Source organism: Bombina bombina, chromosome 4 (genome assembly GCF_027579735.1).
Source record: "Bombina bombina isolate aBomBom1 chromosome 4, aBomBom1.pri, whole genome shotgun sequence".
Taxonomy (NCBI): Eukaryota; Metazoa; Chordata; class Amphibia; order Anura; family Bombinatoridae; genus Bombina; species Bombina bombina.
The window spans coordinates 252,083,216-252,101,335 of NC_069502.1; the positions used below are offsets into that span (position 1 = coordinate 252,083,216).

An 18,120-nucleotide genomic window follows, 5' to 3' on the forward strand; every position below is an offset into this window, starting at 1 on the left:
TTTCTTTCTGTCCCCACCAATAGCCCTCCCTCCCCCGCTGCTGCTGCCCTCTGGTCCCTCTCCTGATTCTCCACCCTTGCTATTGCCCACCCTCCTACCTCCATCCTCCTCTCTTCCTCGGTAAATAACCCGTGTCGCTCAACCCCAACCCTTTCCCTGATTTTCCCTCCCTAGGCCCTCCCCTACCTCCCAAGATTTCTTACTGAAGTAACCCCTTCTTGTACACCCTTTCCTGTACCCTCCCAACTACCTCCCCCACCTACTAAACCCACCCAACAGGACATTTCACTTCCCCCCTACATTCCCTCCTACATTCTCACCCTATACCCGTCTAAAGACTGCCTCTCACCCATTACTCCCTGAATGTTTACTTAGATAAAGGCTATTATCTGTTGCACATTCGTGTGCACGAACTGATCCACTCTCCAGACTTGACATGACCAACCTGAAGTCACGGCCCCACAGGTCCCTTTTAGCCCTCACTGACCTCATACACCTGGCTCCCAGAGGCCCCTCATGTTAACATCACCCTCTCACCATCACCACCCTAGACCTCCATTTCTCCTCCTACCCCTCCTTAGCCTTCCCTTACTTCCTCCTTCTCATCTCCTCCCTAAAAACACCTGGCAACAGCTACCTATATAGCCTGATGATCGAATGTACACCACAGCCGGCGGTGGAGGGGAGCCGCTGAGCCCTCCTCTCCCTGACCACCTCCTATCTTCCCCTTACCAGGGGCCACATTTCTGGTGCGGTTAGGGACTAACATCTGTGTCCTCCGCATTCCCTATTTGGCAGAGTGTAGTAGCCTCTGCCCAACCCGGAGAAACTAGTAGATCCCAGCGAGTATCCCCCCTCCCACTACCCTATCACCTTCCCTGATTCTCCTTTCCTCTTTCTATATTACCCCCCTCTTTTTTTTTTTTCCTTTCTTTCTCTCTTCCCCTCTCTCCCACAATGAGAGTGGGCACGTTGAACGTTAGGGGTCTGAACTCCCCTACAAAACGGAGTTTACTTGTTAAATTTCTGAAAGTCCAGCGCCTTGATATAGTGTTCTTACAGGAGACACACTGGACGGGATCTCGGGCCGCCATGTTCCATCCTAGAGATTTCCCTGTTCGCCTCTCCTCGTCGTTTCACAAGAAAGCCAGAGGAGTTACTGTCCTAGTGGGGAGACACATCTCCTACGAGTCCATCTATCTGGATTCAGACCCTTCTGGCCGTTATGTCATTTCTGTATGTCGGCTGGATAACACTTTGGTTACGTTGGTAGCTTTGTATTCCCCAAATATTAACCAGACCCGCTTCCTCAGCGGTCTGCTAAATAAGGTCGCCAGATTTAAACAGGGCCATGTCATTATCGGGGGTGACTGCAACCTAGTGTGGGACCCGCGCAGGGATAGGAAATCCCAGCGTGGGGTTCCCACAAGGCGCGGAGAGGACCATTACTCTCACCTCTTTAGAAACGTTGTCTCCCAGCATGCATACCATGATGTCTGGAGAGCTCTGCACCCTGACGTGGATGACTACACCTATTTTTCAACTCCTTCCCAATCCTTTGCCCGACTAGATTACCTCTTTTGTTCCTCATGGACGCTGCAGATGATAGCTGCGGCCACGATAGTACCTTGTGTGTGGTGGGCCACGACGCAGTGGTTATAGATGTCACCTTCTCCCCCTCGGGGAAAAGTGGGCTTTCTTGGCGCCTACCAGAATATCTCCTTGCGGACTCCCAGATCCCGTTTTGGTCGAAGGAGATAGAAGAGTTCTTAATAATAAACGACACAGGATCCACATCGGCGCTGACTCTCTGGGCGGCGCTCAAAGCCTACCTCCGTGGGCTCTTTATGCAGAAATCCTCAGAGATTAGAAGACACAAGGGGGCCAGCTTGGCCCAACTCTACCACGAGCATACTGTCTCCAGAATTCAGCTTAGACAAAAGAGGTCAGATTCTCTAGTCTTGAGAGTTCAGTCCCTTAGAAGACAGATTGAGGCCCGTGAACTTGAGAAGGTACAGAGGGGACTTTATCTCCTGAAACAGAGATACTACCATAAAGGGGACAGGGCAGATCGGCTCCTGGCCCACAAACTCCAACAGAGAACCTTACAGAGCAAGATAGCTCATATAACAAGAGACGATACAATTTTTTATTCCCCTAATGAAATAGGTGACGCTTTTGCAAACTATTACAGGGGACTGTACCAGATAGCTGATGACCCTGGCATCCGTTATGCACCAGCGCATCTTATCCCCGAATTCCTTGATGACTTCACTTACCACAGGTTCCTGAGGACATGACGGAGCAACTCGTTGCCCCTATTTCTGCTGAAGAGATCGAGAAAACGATCAAAAGCCTGAAAGCACATAAGTCCCCAGGCCCAGATGGATTTGATGCCCTGTTTTACAAAAAATTAGTGACCCAGCTGTGCCCTATCCTAGCTCGGGTGTTTGCCGAAGCTATGGACACAGGTAACTTTCCCCAAGACTTTCTGGAGGCATCAATCATAACTATTCCCAAACCAGGGAAAAATCCTGAGCTCTGTGAGAGCTACCGGCCAATATCTCTCATTAACGGAGATGTAAAATTATATGCAAAAATACTAGCTTCAAGGTTAAATAAAACTCTTCCGGTCCTGATTCACTATGATCAGGTAGGGTTCACCCCGGGACGGCAGGGCTCAGACAACACTAGACGCCTCTTAAATATCTTCTTTGAAACTGCTGCGCTTGGGATCCCACTGGTCACCCTGTCGTTGGATGCTGAGAAAGCCTTCGACAGGGTCCGGTGGGAGTATATGGTAGAGGTCCTATGCTCCTTTGGATTTCCACCTGCCTTTACCAAAGCAGTATTGGCTCTGTATTCTAACCCCTCTGCCAGAGTCAGAGGGCTGGGGTTCGTCTCTAATCCCTTTGAGATTCGGAATGGCACGAGGCAGGGGTGCCCTCTGTCACCTCTCCTCTTTGCTCTTATAATGGAACAGTTAGCGACTAGACTCAGGACGTCTCCCTCAATTCAACCATTAGTTTTGCATGATACCCCCCAAGTCCTTGCCCTCTTAGCTGACGACTTGACCATTTTCCTTACGGATCCAGAGGAATCGCTCCCTAAACTGTTTGAGATCCTAACTGAATTTGCCAATTTAACATTTTATAAACTTAATTACTCTAAGACTGAGGCCTACGCTATTGGTCTCCCGGAAACCACCCTTGAGACTTTGAAGAGCTCCTACCCATTTAAGTGGTCAACGGAAGGTCTGAAACATCTGGGAGTAGTACTCTCCCATGACCCTAAGAGAGTAGTGACGGCAAATTATGGATCTCTTCTCAAAGAGCTCCAACAGACAATCTCTAATTGGAAGGTCCCGGAGGTCTCCTGGACGGGCAGGGTTGCGGCGGTAAAGATGCCTCTGCTACCAAAACTAATTTACCTATTCCGTTGCCTCCCAGTCCCGGTCCCGGCATATCTTCTCAACCACTTCCAATCTATTTTCACAAAATACGTTTGGAAGGGACAACACGTTCGACTTCCTCTAGCCCAATTACAAAAACCGAAAAGATGTGGAGGCATGTCGATGCCGAATATCTCGCTATACTATAAGGCTGCCATGCTCTCGCATATTACGGCCTGGGGAGTGAAGGACAGTTCCGCGAGGTGGCTCCAAATCGAACAGGGCTCTCTACCCGCTGGAGTGAACATAGCCAGCCTCATATGGATTCCTGATCATGCAGAGGTACTGAGTGGAATGCATTGCCGTATAGTTAAGACCTGTCTGAAACTTTGGAGGGGGCTCCGTCATCTAGACCAGGTTGCCCCGCATCCCTCCCCCATTCACTCTATCAATGCTCTGCTACACTGCCTCCCGGACTCACACCCCGGGAGATGGGAAGCCTTGGAGCTCAGAATACTCTCTGACTTGTATAGAAGGGGTGCCCTAGCTATCCCTCCCCAAAACTACCCGACGGACGGCTTCCCCAGGGAGCTACAGTTCGAGTACCTCCGCCTGGCTTCGCTTCTCTTATCTTGGGGATTCCATAAGGACAACATAAGAGCTCACACTAAGTGGGAGAGGAGGTGGTTGGCAGGCAGGCCTTTGCGAGGCTCCCTGTCGTTCCACTATAGGATTCTTTTGGATTCTCCCCACTTCATAAAAACCCGCTCCACAGACGACTGGGAGAGAGACCTGGGAATGGAGGCTTCGGAGGGAGGGTGGCAGAGTGCTCTACGGGATGTCGGGGCAGCAGTGCGCTGCTCCAACATGTTTGAACTGTACCTCAAAATTCTGCTTCGCTGGCACTGGGTTCCCACCAGACTACATAGAATTTACTCCTCCAGGTCGGCGGACTGTTGGAGAGGTTGTGCCCACCGAGGCACTCACCTCCACATTTGGTGGGACTGCCCCAAGTTGAGACACTTCTGGAACCAGGTGGCAGGATTGCTCCGGGGACTGGGCCTCATTGGCGACCTCTCAGGGAGCACGGCATTATTCCATTTAGGACTACAAGATCTCCCAAAACCATCCCGTCTTCTGGGGGTTATAGTTCTTCTGTCGGCAAAACTGGTTATAGCCAGACAATGGATGAAACAAGCCGCTGCTTCACTCACCCCAGTTCTTCATTCACTAGATTATATCCAAAACATGGAAGAACACGCACTGAGGGTTGAGGGTCGATATGATTACTACTGCTCTATTTGGTTAGCATGGGATGAATATAAGAGATCTGAAGAGTCTTCATCCCCACTAGATGACCAGAAAGATATGTGAGCCCTAATCTGGATGGAGGGGCTGGCGACCTGAGATCCCCTATGGCTCCTAGTGCCCAAAAAGAAGGGAGGAGGGGGGGGAAAAGAGAGAAAACATAGAATGTCCATATACATATACATTGCTATTAAAAATTATTATTTTTTTTTTTTTTTTTCCTTTCTCTCCCCATCCCTACCTACCTCGCCTACCTTTCCTGGCCCATCCCTGACAACAGTTCTCCGGGATATCCCTCTTTCCTCACCCCCCATAACATATACCTCATCCAACCGATTCCCGTTTCCAATTTAATATCCCACAATTCCCGACTTACCACGATTAACATTACTTACCATTTGTCTTTAGCTCTATTTGTTTCACTCTGAGAATTTTTTTTCCCTACGAGTTATGTCTCCAACAAGTACTAAGTTTCAGGTCCCATAAGTGGACCTATTTTACTCTGTTGACACATGTTTCTCCTGTTATTAAAATATATAAAATGGGGTTTTATTAGGGTCAATACAATGCTCCTTTTATTGTCTATTATATTTATGTTCGAATGATGGAATAATGTTTTGCTTATGTTTCTGTTTGAGATATTGCCCTATCTACTATGTCTGTACTTTGTCTCTTTATTACCCCAATAAAAAAAATATTTGTCAAAAAAAAAAAAAAAAGAGTTAGACGCGCTAGAGGTGCTAGGCGTCGCTTGAGCGGGCGCAACTGGTTGTGACACTTGGGGAGAGGTCAACGGGCTAACCTCGTTACCTTCTGTCTGAGAATCATCTTGGGGCACATTTTTAAGTGCAACAATATGGTCTTTAAAATGTATAGACAAATCAATACAAGTGGGACACATTTTGAGAGGGGGTTCCACCATGGCTTCTAAACACATTGAACAAGGATTTTCCTTGGTGTCAGACATGTTTAACAGACTATTAGTAAGACAAACAGGCTTAGAAATCACTTTAATCAAGCAAAAACACACTTTGCAAAAAAATGTTACTGTGCCTTTAAGAAATAAAAAGGGCACACAATTTTCCAAAACAGTGAAAAATGCACCAAACTTTTTGAAATTTTCACAGTATGTACCTAAAGCATTGGTAAGATTGCACAACTAGCAAGAAAAACGATTAACCCCTTAATGCCCAAACCGGATCAATAGTAAGCTAACAGACCGGTTAAAACAACTTTAGCACCATGCCACAGCTCTGCTGTGGCCCTACCTTCCCTTAGGGGTCAGATTTATGGGGAAAAAGCTTCTTATGGGTCTTCAAACTGTAGCAGGAGCTCCATGTGAACACAGCCTGAAGATCTAGTCAAACTAACTGCGCATCTGAGGCGCAAAATTAGGCCCCTCCCACCATACTCCGGTGCAGTGAGGCCTAAGAAAACACTCCTAAGAGTTATAATATTAGCCATGTGGGTAACAACCCCTGTAAGAAACCCAAAGGGACCTTCAAAGTGTCTCAAAAAACGATTTTTCTTAGTAAAAAACGTTTGCCATAAAAAAGTGTCAACTTGCCATAAAATAGTGTCAACCAGCATAAATTAGCCCTGTTATGTAAGACTGTAATTCCATACTTAGTCTCTGAATAAAGCTTACCCTTCCCTCATGGGGATCTTATCATTCCTTTTCAAGCATTATCACAGTCTTGTCTAGAAATAAATGACTGAACATACCTTATTGCAGCCTAACCTGCAAACCGTTCCCCCCAACTGAAGTTTTCTTGTACTCCTCAGTCCTGTGTGGGAACAGCAGTGGATTTTAGTTACAACATGCTAAAATCATCTTCCTCTCTGCAGAAATCTTCATCTCTTTTCTGCTGGAGAGTAAACAGTACACACCGGTACCATTTAAAATAACAAACTTTTGCTTGAAGAACAAAAAACTACAAATATAACACCACATTCACTTTACCCTTCCGAGAGGGACCCTATTGCTTAGAGCCGGCAAAGAGAATGACTGGGGGTGGAGCTAGAGGGGGAGCTATATGGACAGCTCTGCTGTGTGCTCTCTTTGCCACTTCCTGTTAGGAAGGAGAATATCCCACAAGTAAAGGATGAATCTGTGGACTGGATACACCTTATAAGAGAAAGTATATTAATAAAACTGTGCTGGTTATGCAAAACTGGGGAGTAAAGGGATTATTTATCTTTTTAAACAATAACATTTTTCAAGTAGGCTGTCAATTTAAATGACACAGTTTAACACTCATTATCAGTTATAACCATTTTGCTTTATGGAACCAATTCAGAAAACACAAATTAACCCCCCCACACCACCACCACAAAAAAACTTTGCCTACAAGTTAAATTAACAGACTACTCCATAATTACTACCCATTCCCCAGCTTTACGTAACCAATTTTTTTATATTAATATACTTCATAAAATCTAAAACTCTTAATCTATGCCTGTTTTTAATACCTGCAGGCCACCTTCTTCTCAGTCCATTTTAGAAGCTTTTCACGGAAAGACAGAGCTAGTAAATGTGTCATATAGATATAAATTTGTCAGCACTGATTGGCTAAAATGCAAGTCTGTAAATAGCCATGACATAAGGGGGCGTTCTGCAGAGGCTTAGATACAAGGTAATCATACAGGTAAAAAGTATTTCTTTCATGTAATTAGCAAGAGTCCATGAGCTAGTGACGTATGGGATATACATTCCTACCAGGAGGGGCAAAGTTTCCCAAACCTTAAAATGCCTATAAATACACCCCTCACCACACCCACAATTCAGTTTTACAAACTTTGCCTCCCGTGGAGGTGGTGAAGTAAGTTTGTGCTAGATTCTTTATTGATATGCGATTCGCAGCAGGCTGGAGCCCGGTTTTCCTCTCAGAGTGCAGTGAATGTCAGAGGGATGTGAAGAGAGTATTGCCTATTTGAATACCATGGTCTCCTTCTACGGGATCTATTTCATAGGTTCTCTGTTATCGGTCGTAGAGATTTCTTCTCCTACCTCCCTTTTCAGATCGACGATATACTCTAATATACCATTACCTCTACTGATTCTCGTTTCAGTACTGGTTTGGCTATCTACTATATGTAGATGAGTGTCTTGGGGTAAGTAAGTTTAATTTTATTTGACACTCTAAGCTATGGTTGGGCACTTTATTTTTAAAGTTCTAAATATATGTGTTTAAACTTATATTTGCCATGATTCAGGGTAATCAGTATTCCTTATTTCAGACAGTCAGTTTCATTATTGGGATAATGCATATGAAGGATTATTTTTCTCTTACCGTAAAAATTTTTCAATTGACTTTTTTCCCTGTGGGCTGTTAGGCTCGCGGGGGCTGAAAATGCTTCAATTTATTGCGTCATTTTTGGCGCAAATTTTTTTGTCATTTCCGGCTCCCTAGTTGACGCCGGAAGTTGTTCGTGGTTGCGTCATTTTTTTGACGTTTTTTTGTGTTCAGACGTTTTTTGCGCCAAAAATGTGGGCGTCACCGGATGTGGCGTCTTACTTGGCGCCAAAAAATATAGGCGTTGTACTTAGCGCCAATAATGTGGGCGTCATTTTTGGTGCCAAAAAATTTGGGCGTCATTCTTGTCTCCACCTTTTTTTCACATTATTTCAGCCTCATTTTTTCATTGCTTCTGGTTGCTAGAGGCTTGTTCATTGGCATTTTTCCCATTCCTGAAACTGTCATTTAAGGAATTTGATAATTTTGCTTTATATGTTGTTTTTTCTATTACATATTGCAAGATGTCTCAACTGGACCCTGGATCAGAATCTACTTCTGGAAAGACGCTGCCTGATGCTGGTTCTACCAAAGTTAAGTGCATTTGTTGTAAACTTGTGGTAACTGTTCCTCCGGCTGTAGTTTGTGATGAATGTCATGATAAGCTTGCTAATGCAGATAGTATTTCCATTAGTAATAATCCATTACCGGTTGTTGTTCCTTCAACATCTAATGCTCAGGATGTTCCTGTTAATGTAAAAGAATTTGTTTCTAAATCTATTAGGAAGGCTCTGTCTGTTATTCCTCCTTCCAGTAAACGTAAAAGGTCTTTTAAAACTTCTCATATTTCAGATGAATTTTTAAGTGACCGTCATCATTCTGACTTGTCTGTTTCTGATGAGGATCTATCTTGTTCAGAAGATTCTATCTCAGATATTGACACTGATAAATCTTCATATTTATTTAAGATGGAATTTATTCATTCTTTACTTAAAGAAGTGTTAATCGCATTAGAGATGGAGGAGTCTAGTCCTCTTGATACTAAATCTACTAAGCGTTTAAATTCGGTTTTCAAACCTCATATAGTTATTCCAGAAGTTTTTCCTGTCCCTGATGCTATTTCTGAAGTAATTTCTAGGGAATGGAATAATCTGGGTACTTCATTTACTCCTTCTCAAAGGTTTAAGAAACTGTACCCTGTGCCATCTGATAGATTAGAGTTTTGGGACAAAATCCCTAAGGTTGATGGGGCTATCTCTACTCTTGCTAAACGTACTACTATTCCTACGGCAGATAGTACTTCATTTAAGGATCCTTTAGATAGGAAACTTGAATCCTTTCTAAGGAGAGCTTATTTATGTTCAGGTAATCTTCTTAGACCTGCTATTTCTTTGGCTGATGTTGCTGCTGCCTCCACTTTCTGGTTGGAGGCTTTAGCGCAACAAGTGTCAGACCATAATACTCATAGCATTGTTAAACTTCTTCAACATGCTAATAACTTTATTTGTGATGCCATCTTTGATATCATTAGAATTGATGTCAGGTATATGTCTTTAGCTATTTTAGCTAGAAGAGCTTTATGGTTTAAAACTTGGAATGCAGATATGACTTCTAAGTCAACTTTGCTTTCTCTTTCTTTCCAAGGTAATAAATTGTTTGGTTCACAGTTGGATTCTATTATTTCAACTGTTACTGGGGGGAAAGGATCCTTTTTGCCTCAGGACAAAAAATCTAAAGGTAAATACAGGGCTGCTAATCGTTTTCGTTCCTTTCGTCAAAATAAGGAACAAAAGCCTGACCCTTCCCCTAAGGGAACGGTTTCCGTTTGGAAGCCTTCTCCAGTCTGGAATAAATCCAAGCCTTTTAGAAAGTCAAAGCCAGCTCCCAAGTCCACATGAAGGTGCGGCCCTCATTCCAGCACAGCTGGTAGGGGGCAGGTTACGATTTTTCAAAGATATTTGGATCAATTCGATTCACAGTCTTTGGATTCAGAACATTGTTTCACAAGGGTACAGAATAGGTTTCAAGTTAAGGCCTCCTGCGAGAAGATTTTTTCTCTCTCGCATTCCAATAAACCCAGTGAAGGCTCAAGCGTTTTTTAAATGTGTTTCAGATCTAGAGTTGGCTGGGGTAATTGTGCCAGTTCCAGTTCTGGAACAAGGTCTGGGGTTTTATTCAAATCTTTTCATTGTACCAAAGAAGGAGAATTCCTTCAGACCAGTTCTGGATCTAAAAATATTGAATCGCTATGTAAGGATACCGACATTCAAAATGGTAACTATAAGGACTATTCTGCCTTTTGTTCAGCAAGGGCATTATATGTCCACAATAGATTTACAGGATGCATACCTTCATATTCCAATTCATCCAGATCACTTTCAGTTTCTGAGATTCACTTTTCTAGACAAGCATTACCAGTTTGTTGCCCTTCCGTTTGGCCTAGCAACTGCTCCAAGGATCTTTTCAAAAGTTCTCGGTGCCCTTCTCTCTGTAATCAGAGAACAGGGTATTGCGGTATTTCCTTATTTGGACGATATCTTGGTACTTGCTCAGTCTTCACATTCTGCAGAATCTCATACGAATCAACTTGTGTCGTTTCTTCAAAGACATGGTTGGAGGATCAATTTACCAAAGAGTTCATTGATTCCTCAGACAAAGGTAACCTTTTTGGGTTTTCAAATAGATTCAGTGTCCATGACCTTGTCTCTAACAGAAAAGAGACGTCTGAAGTTGGTTTCAGCCTGTCGAAACCTTCAGTCTCAATCATTCCCTTCGGTAGCTTTATGCATGGAAATTCTAGGTCTTATGACTGCTGCATCGGACGCGATCCCCTTTGCTCGTTTTCACATGCGACCTCTTCAGCTTTGTATGCTGAACCAGTGGTGCAGGGATTATACAAAGATATCACAATTAATATCCCTAAATCCCAATGTACGACACTCTCTGACGTGGTGGATAGATCACCATCGTTTAGTCCAAGGGGCTTCTTTTGTTCGTCCAACCTGGACTGTGATCTCAACAGATGCGAGTCTGTCAGGTTGGGGTGCTGTATGGGGGTCTCTGACAGCGCAGGGGGTTTGGGAATCTCAGGAGGCGAGATTACCAATCAACATTTTGGAACTCCGTGCGATTTTCAGAGCTCTTCAGTTCTGGCCTCTTCTCAAGAGAGAATTGTTTATTTGTTTTCAGACAGACAATGTCACAACCGTGGCATATGTCAATCATCAAGGTGGGACTCACAGTCCTCAGGCTATGAAAGAAGTATCTTGGATACTTCTATGGGCGGAATCCATCTCCTGTCTAATCTCTGCGGTTCACATCCCAGGTGTAGACAATTGGGAAGCGGATTATCTCAGTCGTCAGACGTTACATCCGGGCGAATCATCTCTTCACCCAGAGGTATTTCTTCAGATTGTTCAAATCTGGGGACTTTCAGAAATAGATCTGATGGCCTCTCATCTAAACAAGAAACTTCCCAGGTATCTGTCCAGATCCAGGGATCCTCAGGCGGAGGCAGTGGACGTGTTGTCGCTTCCTTGGAATTATCATCCTGCCTATATCTTTCCGCCTCTAGTTCTTCTTCCAAAAGTGATTTCCAAAATTCTAATGGAACGTTCGTTTGTACTGCTGGTGGCTCCAGCATGGCCTCACAGGTTTTGGTATGCGGATCTCATTCGGATGGCAAGTTGCCAACCTTGGACTCTTCCGTTAAGACCAGACCTATCTCAAGGCCCTTTTTTCCATCAGGATCTCAAATCATTAAATTTGAAGGTATGGAAATTGAACGCTTGATTCTTAGTCATAGAGGTTTCTCTGACTCAGTGATTAATACTATGTTACAGGCTCGTAAATCTGTGTCTAGGAAGATTTATTATCGAGTCTGGAAGACTTACATTTCTTGGTGTTCTTCTCATAAATTTTCCTGGCATTCTTTTAGAATTCCTAGAATTTTACAGTTTCTTCAGGATGGTTTGGATAAAGGTTTGTCTGCAAGTTCCTTGAAAGGACAAATCTCTGCTCTTTCTGTTCTTTTTCACAGAAAGATTGCTAATCTTTCTGATATTCATTGTTTTGTACAGGCTTTGGTTCGTATCAAACCTGTTATTAAGTCAATCTCTCCTCCTTGGAGTCTTAATTTGGTTCTCAGGGCTTTAAAAGCTCCTCCATTTGAACCTATGCATTCTCTGGATATTAAATTACTTTCTTGGAAAGTTCTGTTCCTTTTGGCCATCTCTTCTGCTAGAAGAGTTTCTGAATTATCTGCTCTTTCTTGTGAGTCTCCTTTTCTGATTTTTCATCAGGATAAGGCGGTGTTGCGGACTTCATTTAAATTTTTGCCTAAGGTTGTGAATTCTAACAACATTAGTAGAGAAATTGTTGTCCCTTCATTATGCCCTAATCCTAAGAATTCAAAGGAGAGATCTTTACATTCTTTGGATGTAGTAAGAGCTTTAAAATATTATGTTGAAGCTACTAAGGATTTTAGAAAGACTTCTAGTCTTTTTGTTATCTTTTCTGGTTCCAGGAAAGGTCAGAAGGCCTCCGCCATTTCTTTGGCGTCCTGGTTAAAGTCTTTGATTCATCATGCTTATGTAGAGTCGGGTAAATCTCCGCCTCAAAGGATTACGGCTCATTCTACTAGGTCAGTTTCTACTTCCTGGGCGTTTAGGAATGAAGCTTCTGTTGATCAGATTTGCAAAGCAGCAACTTGGTCTTCTTTGCATACTTTTACTAAATTCTACCATTTTGATGTTTTCTCTTCTTCTGAAGCAGTTTTTGGTAGAAAAGTACTTCAGGCAGCTGTTTCAGTTTGATTCTTCTGCTTATAATTTCAGTTTTTTTCATTATTAAGATTAAAACTTTTGTTTTGGGTTGTGGATTATTTTTCAGCGGAATTGGCCGTCTTTATTTTATCCCTCCCTCTCTAGTGACTCTTGCGTGGAAGTTCCACATCTTGGGTATTTACTATCCCATACGTCACTAGCTCATGGACTCTTGCTAATTACATGAAAGAAAACATAATTTATGCAAGAACTTACCTGATGAATTCATTTCTTTCATATTAGCAAGAGTCCATGAGGCCCACCCCTTTTGTGGTGGTTATGATTTTTTTGTATAAAGCACAATTATTCCAATTCCTTATTTTGATGCTTTCGCTCCTTTCTTATCACCGCCCTTCTTCGATATTCGTTAAACTGAATTGTGGGTGTGGTGAGGGGTGTATTTATAGGCATTTTGAGGTTTGGGAAACTTTGCCCCTCCTGGTAGGAATGTATATCCCATACGTCACTAGCTCATGGACTCTTGCTAATATGAAAGAAATGAATTTATCAGGTAAGTTCTTACATAAATTATGTTATTAATATAACTGTGTTGGTTATACAAAACTGGGGGAATTGGTAGTAAAGGGATTATCTATCTTTTTAAACACTCACAATTTTGGAGTAGACTGTCCCTTTAAGAGCACTAACTTACTAATTATCTCTAAAAGTGAAAATATTTTTAATGAAAATGTCATGTGTTAAAATGTCATATTATTAGTAGCTAGCACTAGTTAAACGGCTACAATGGTCAAAATGTGTCATTTAAAGGACCACTCAATGCAGTAGAAATGCATAATTAACAAGTGCATAATAAAAGAACAACACAATAACACCTACTCTGAATTTCAAATAAGCAGATTTTTTTCCTGACAATTTTTTTTTTCTCCCATTATCCGGCCCCCTGTAAAATGTGACAGACATCAGCCAATCACAGACTAGTATACGTATACCCTGCGAGTTTGTGCACATGTTTAGTAGGATTTTGTTCCCCAGAAAGTGTGAATATAAAAAGACTGCAACATTTGATAATGGAAGTAAACTGGAAAGTGTCTTAAAACTGCATGCTCTGATTGTCCCTTTAAAGGTTAGCACTGTGCAGTCATTTGAAAACCTTTTAAAAACTGGGTTTTCTGATGGACTGAGGCTGTATAAGTTATTGTACTAGACTGACATACAAAAAGCTCTAAAAAGATATTTATAGGGAATCACATGACAAGTCTTACAAGCTTTCATACTCTGTAAGTGCACAAACCTTTTTAATATGCTGGCACCAGTCATCAAAGTCTTCTTCAGAACAGCAGAAAAAACCCTTTAAAAAAAGAAACAAATGTCTTGAAACAAAGAAAAACAGAGACCAACTGATATATCTGCTTCTCTCTAACTCACAACTGCAATGGATGGGTCAATTTCAGAAACGTGCATTCGGCACGGGGGGTGCTGACAGTGGAAGCTTTCATCTGCTACAAAACTGCAGTCACTGGTTTCTACAGCTGGCTGAGTTGTATGGGGATCCAGATATATCAGCTCCTCCCCTGTGACAGACACAAAAAGTAGTGTGGAAAACACTTAAGTTATATTGTTGAAGAATGGGATAATTTGACTGGAACATTAAACTTTTTTTTGTGTTTATATTTTATTTTGAAGAATTTTTTACGCAAAAAGTTATCAACAACCTTATAAAGCAATAAATGCGTTAAATATTCTCATTATTTTCACACATAGATGTTCTGCTGCTAAAAGGGCCATAATACCCAAATGTTTAAACACTTGAAAGTGATGCAGTATAACTGTAAAAAGCCGACTAGAAAATATCACCTGAACATCTGTATGTAAAAAAGAAAGATATTTTACCTCAAAAGTTTCTCAATAGCCACATCCCATTGTAAAGGACTTCTAAGCAACAAATCAGTATGTCTGTCCTGGGACCGCGGAAGGAGCGAGCTTACGTGAACTCTCATCTTATTTCCCTATTCAGCTTAAGGAAGTTTACAATGAAATCTCATGAGAGTTAAGTGAAATCTCATGAGATCACAGTAAAAGAGTTCATGACCTCAGCACTGTTGATGCTGATTGGCTGCTGTTCATTTCTTAATTATTATTATTTTTACCTGTAGCCGAGTATAACTTTTTACACAGAACTTACTCTGCTGAGCTAAGGAAATTGTGAGGTAAAATATCTTCCTTTTTTACATAGAGATGCTCAGGTGATATTTCAGCTTTTTACAGTTATACTGCATCAGATTCAAGTGATTTAGCATACGAGTATTATGTCCCTTTAAATACAGAAATGTGCACAACATTAAAAGGGATATGGAACCCAATTTTTTCTTTTCATGAGTCAGATAAAGCCATCGATTTTAAACAACTTTCTAATTCCCTTCTATTATCAATTTTTCTTTGTTCTGTTTGTGTCTTTTGTTGAAAAGCAGGGATGTATGCTTAGGAGCTGGCCCATTTCTGGAGCACTACATGACAGCAGTTTTGCAAGAATGTTATCCATTTGCAAGAGCACTAAGATGACATCACTATTTCTTGTCATGTAGTGTTCCAGATGCCTAACTAGATATCTCTTCAACACAGAATATCATGGGAACTAAACAATTTTGAGAATAGAGGTAAATTTGAAACCTTTTTTTAAAATGCTATGCTCTGTCTGAATCACAAAATAAAATGTTTGGGTTTCATATCCCTTTTATGCTTAGGATGTATGATGAAGAGCATAAAAAGGTGAAACAAATGGCTATATAACACAAATAACATAATTTATGCTTACCTGATAAATTCCTTTCTTCTGTTGTGTGATCAGTCCACGGGTCATCATTACTTCTGGGATATAACTCCTCCCCAACAGGAAATGCAAGAGGATTCACCCAGCAGAGCTGCATATAGCTCCTCCCCTCTACGTCAGTCCCAGTCATTCGACCAAGAATCAACGAGAAAGGAGTAACCAAGGGTGAAGTGGTGACTGGAGTATAATTTAAAAGATATTTACCTGCCTTAAAACAGGGCGGGCCGTGGACTGATCACACAACAGAAGAAAGGAATTTATCAGGTAAGCATAAATTATGTTTTCTTCTGTTATGTGTGATCAGTCCACGGGTCATCATTACTTCTGGGATACCAATACCAAAGCAAAAGTACACGGATGACGGGAGGGATAGGCAGGCTCATTATACAGAAGGAACCACTGCCTGAAGAACCTTTCTCCCAAAAATAGCCTCCGAAGAAGCAAAAGTGTCAAATTTGTAAAATTTGGAAAAAGTATGAAGCGAAGACCAAGTTGCAGCCTTGCAAATCTGTTCAACAGAGGCCTCATTCTTAAAGGCCCAAGTGGAAGCCACAGCTCTAGTGGAGTGAGCTGTAATTCTTTCAGGAGGCTGCTGTCCAGCAGTCTCATAGGCTAAACGTATTATGCTACGAAGCCAAAAAGAGAGAGAGGTAGCAGAAGCTTTTTGACCTCTCCTCTGTCCAGAGTAAACGACAAACAAGGAAGAAGTTTGGCGAAAATCTTTAGTTGCCTGCAAGTAGAACTTGAGGGCACGAACTACATCCAGATTGTGTAAAAGACGTTCCTTCTTTGAAGAAGGATTTGGACACAAGGATGGGACAACAATCTCTTGATTGATGTTCCTGTTAGTGACTACCTTAGGTAAGAACCCAGGTTTAGTACGCAGAACTACCTTGTCTGAGTGAAAAATCAGATAAGGGGAATCACAATGTAAGGCTGATAACTCAGAGACTCTTCGAGCCGAGGAAATAGCCATTAAAAACAGAACTTTCCAAGATAACATTTTTATATCAATGGAATGAAGGGGTTCAAACGGAACACCCTGTAAAACGTTAAGAACTAAGTTTAAACTCCATGGTGGAGCAACAGCTTTAAACACAGGCTTGATCCTAGCTAAAGCCTGACAAAAGGACTGGACGTCTGGATTTTCTGACAGACGTCTGTGTAACAAGATGGACAGAGCTGAAATCTGTCCCTTTAATGAACTAGCTGATAAACCCTTTTCTAAACCTTCTTGTAGAAAAGACAATATCCTAGCGATCCTAACCTTACTCCAGGAGTAACCTTTGGATTCGCACCAGTATAGGTATTTCCGCCATATTTTATGGTAAATCCTTCTGGTAACAGGCTTCCTAGCCTGAATCAGGGTATCAATAACCGACTCAGAAAAACCACGTTTTGATAAAATCAAGCGTTCAATTTCCAAGCAGTCAGCTTCAGAGAAGTTAGATTTTGATGTTTGAATGGACCCTGTATCAGAAGGTCCTGTCTTAGAGGTAGAGACCAAGGCGGACAGGATGACATGTCCACTAGATCTGCATACCAAGTCCTGCGTGGCCAAGCAGGTGCTATTAGAATTACTGATGCTCTCTCCTGTTTGATTTTGGCAATCAATCGAGGAAGCAGCGGGAAGGGTGGAAACACATAAGCCATCCTGAAGTTCCAAGGTGCTGTCAAAGCATCTATCAGAACTGCTCCCGGATCCCTGGATCTGGACCCGTAGCGAGGAAGTTTGGCGTTCTGGCGAGACGCCATGAGATCTATCTCTGGTTTGCCCCAACGTCGAAGTATTTGGGCAAAGACCTCCGGATGAAGTTCCCACTCCCCCGGATGAAAAGTCTGGCGACTCAAGAAATCCGCCTCCCAGTTCTCCACTCCCGGGATGTGGATTGCTGACAGGTGGCAAGAGTGAGACTCTGCCCAGCGAATTATCTTTGATACTTCCATCATTGCTAGGGAGCTTCTTGTCCCTCCCTGATGGTTGATGTAAGCTACAGTCGTGATGTTGTCCGACTGAAACCTGATGAACCCCCGAGTTATTAACTGGGGCCAAGCCAGAAGGGCATTGAGAACTGCTCTCAATTCCAGAATGTTTATTGGAAGGAGACTCTCCTCCTGATTCCATAGTCCCTGAGCCTTCAGAGAATTCCAGACAGCGCCCCAACCTAGTAGGCTGGCGTCTGTTGTTACAATTGTCCAGTCTGGTCTGCTGAATGGCATCCCCCTGGACAGGTGTGGCCGATAAAGCCACCATAGAAGAGAATTTCTGGTCTCTTGATTCAGATTCAGAGTAGGGGACAAATCTGAGTAATCCCCATTCCACTGACTTAGCATGCATAATTGCAGCGGTCTGAGGTGTAGGCGTGCAAAAGGTACTATGTCCATTGCCGCTACCATTAAGCCGATCACCTCCATGCATTGAGCTACTGACGGGTGTTGAATGGAATGAAGGACGCGGCATGCATTTTGAAGCTTTGTTAACCTGTCTTCTGTCAGGTAAATCTTCATTTCTACAGAATCTATAAGAGTCCCCAAGAATGGAACTCTTGTGAGAGGAAAGAGAGAACTCTTCTT

General features: G+C 42.5%; 1 protein-coding gene across 4 annotated transcripts in view; it reads right to left on the reverse strand.

Annotated features, from left to right (window-relative positions):
* ATG4B (autophagy related 4B cysteine peptidase) overlaps positions 1-18,120 on the reverse strand; it is a 100,088-nt gene that overhangs the window by 17,317 nt on the left and 64,651 nt on the right. For all 4 annotated transcript variants that reach the window (XM_053709888.1, XM_053709889.1, XM_053709892.1 and 1 more), the window contains exons 10-11: positions 14,145-14,290; positions 14,011-14,067 (exon numbers count right to left, since the gene is read on the reverse strand). In XM_053709888.1, coding sequence (XP_053565863.1) covers positions 14,011-14,067; positions 14,145-14,290 — 203 coding nt within the window. The remainder of the gene's footprint in view (positions 1-14,010; positions 14,068-14,144; positions 14,291-18,120) is intronic.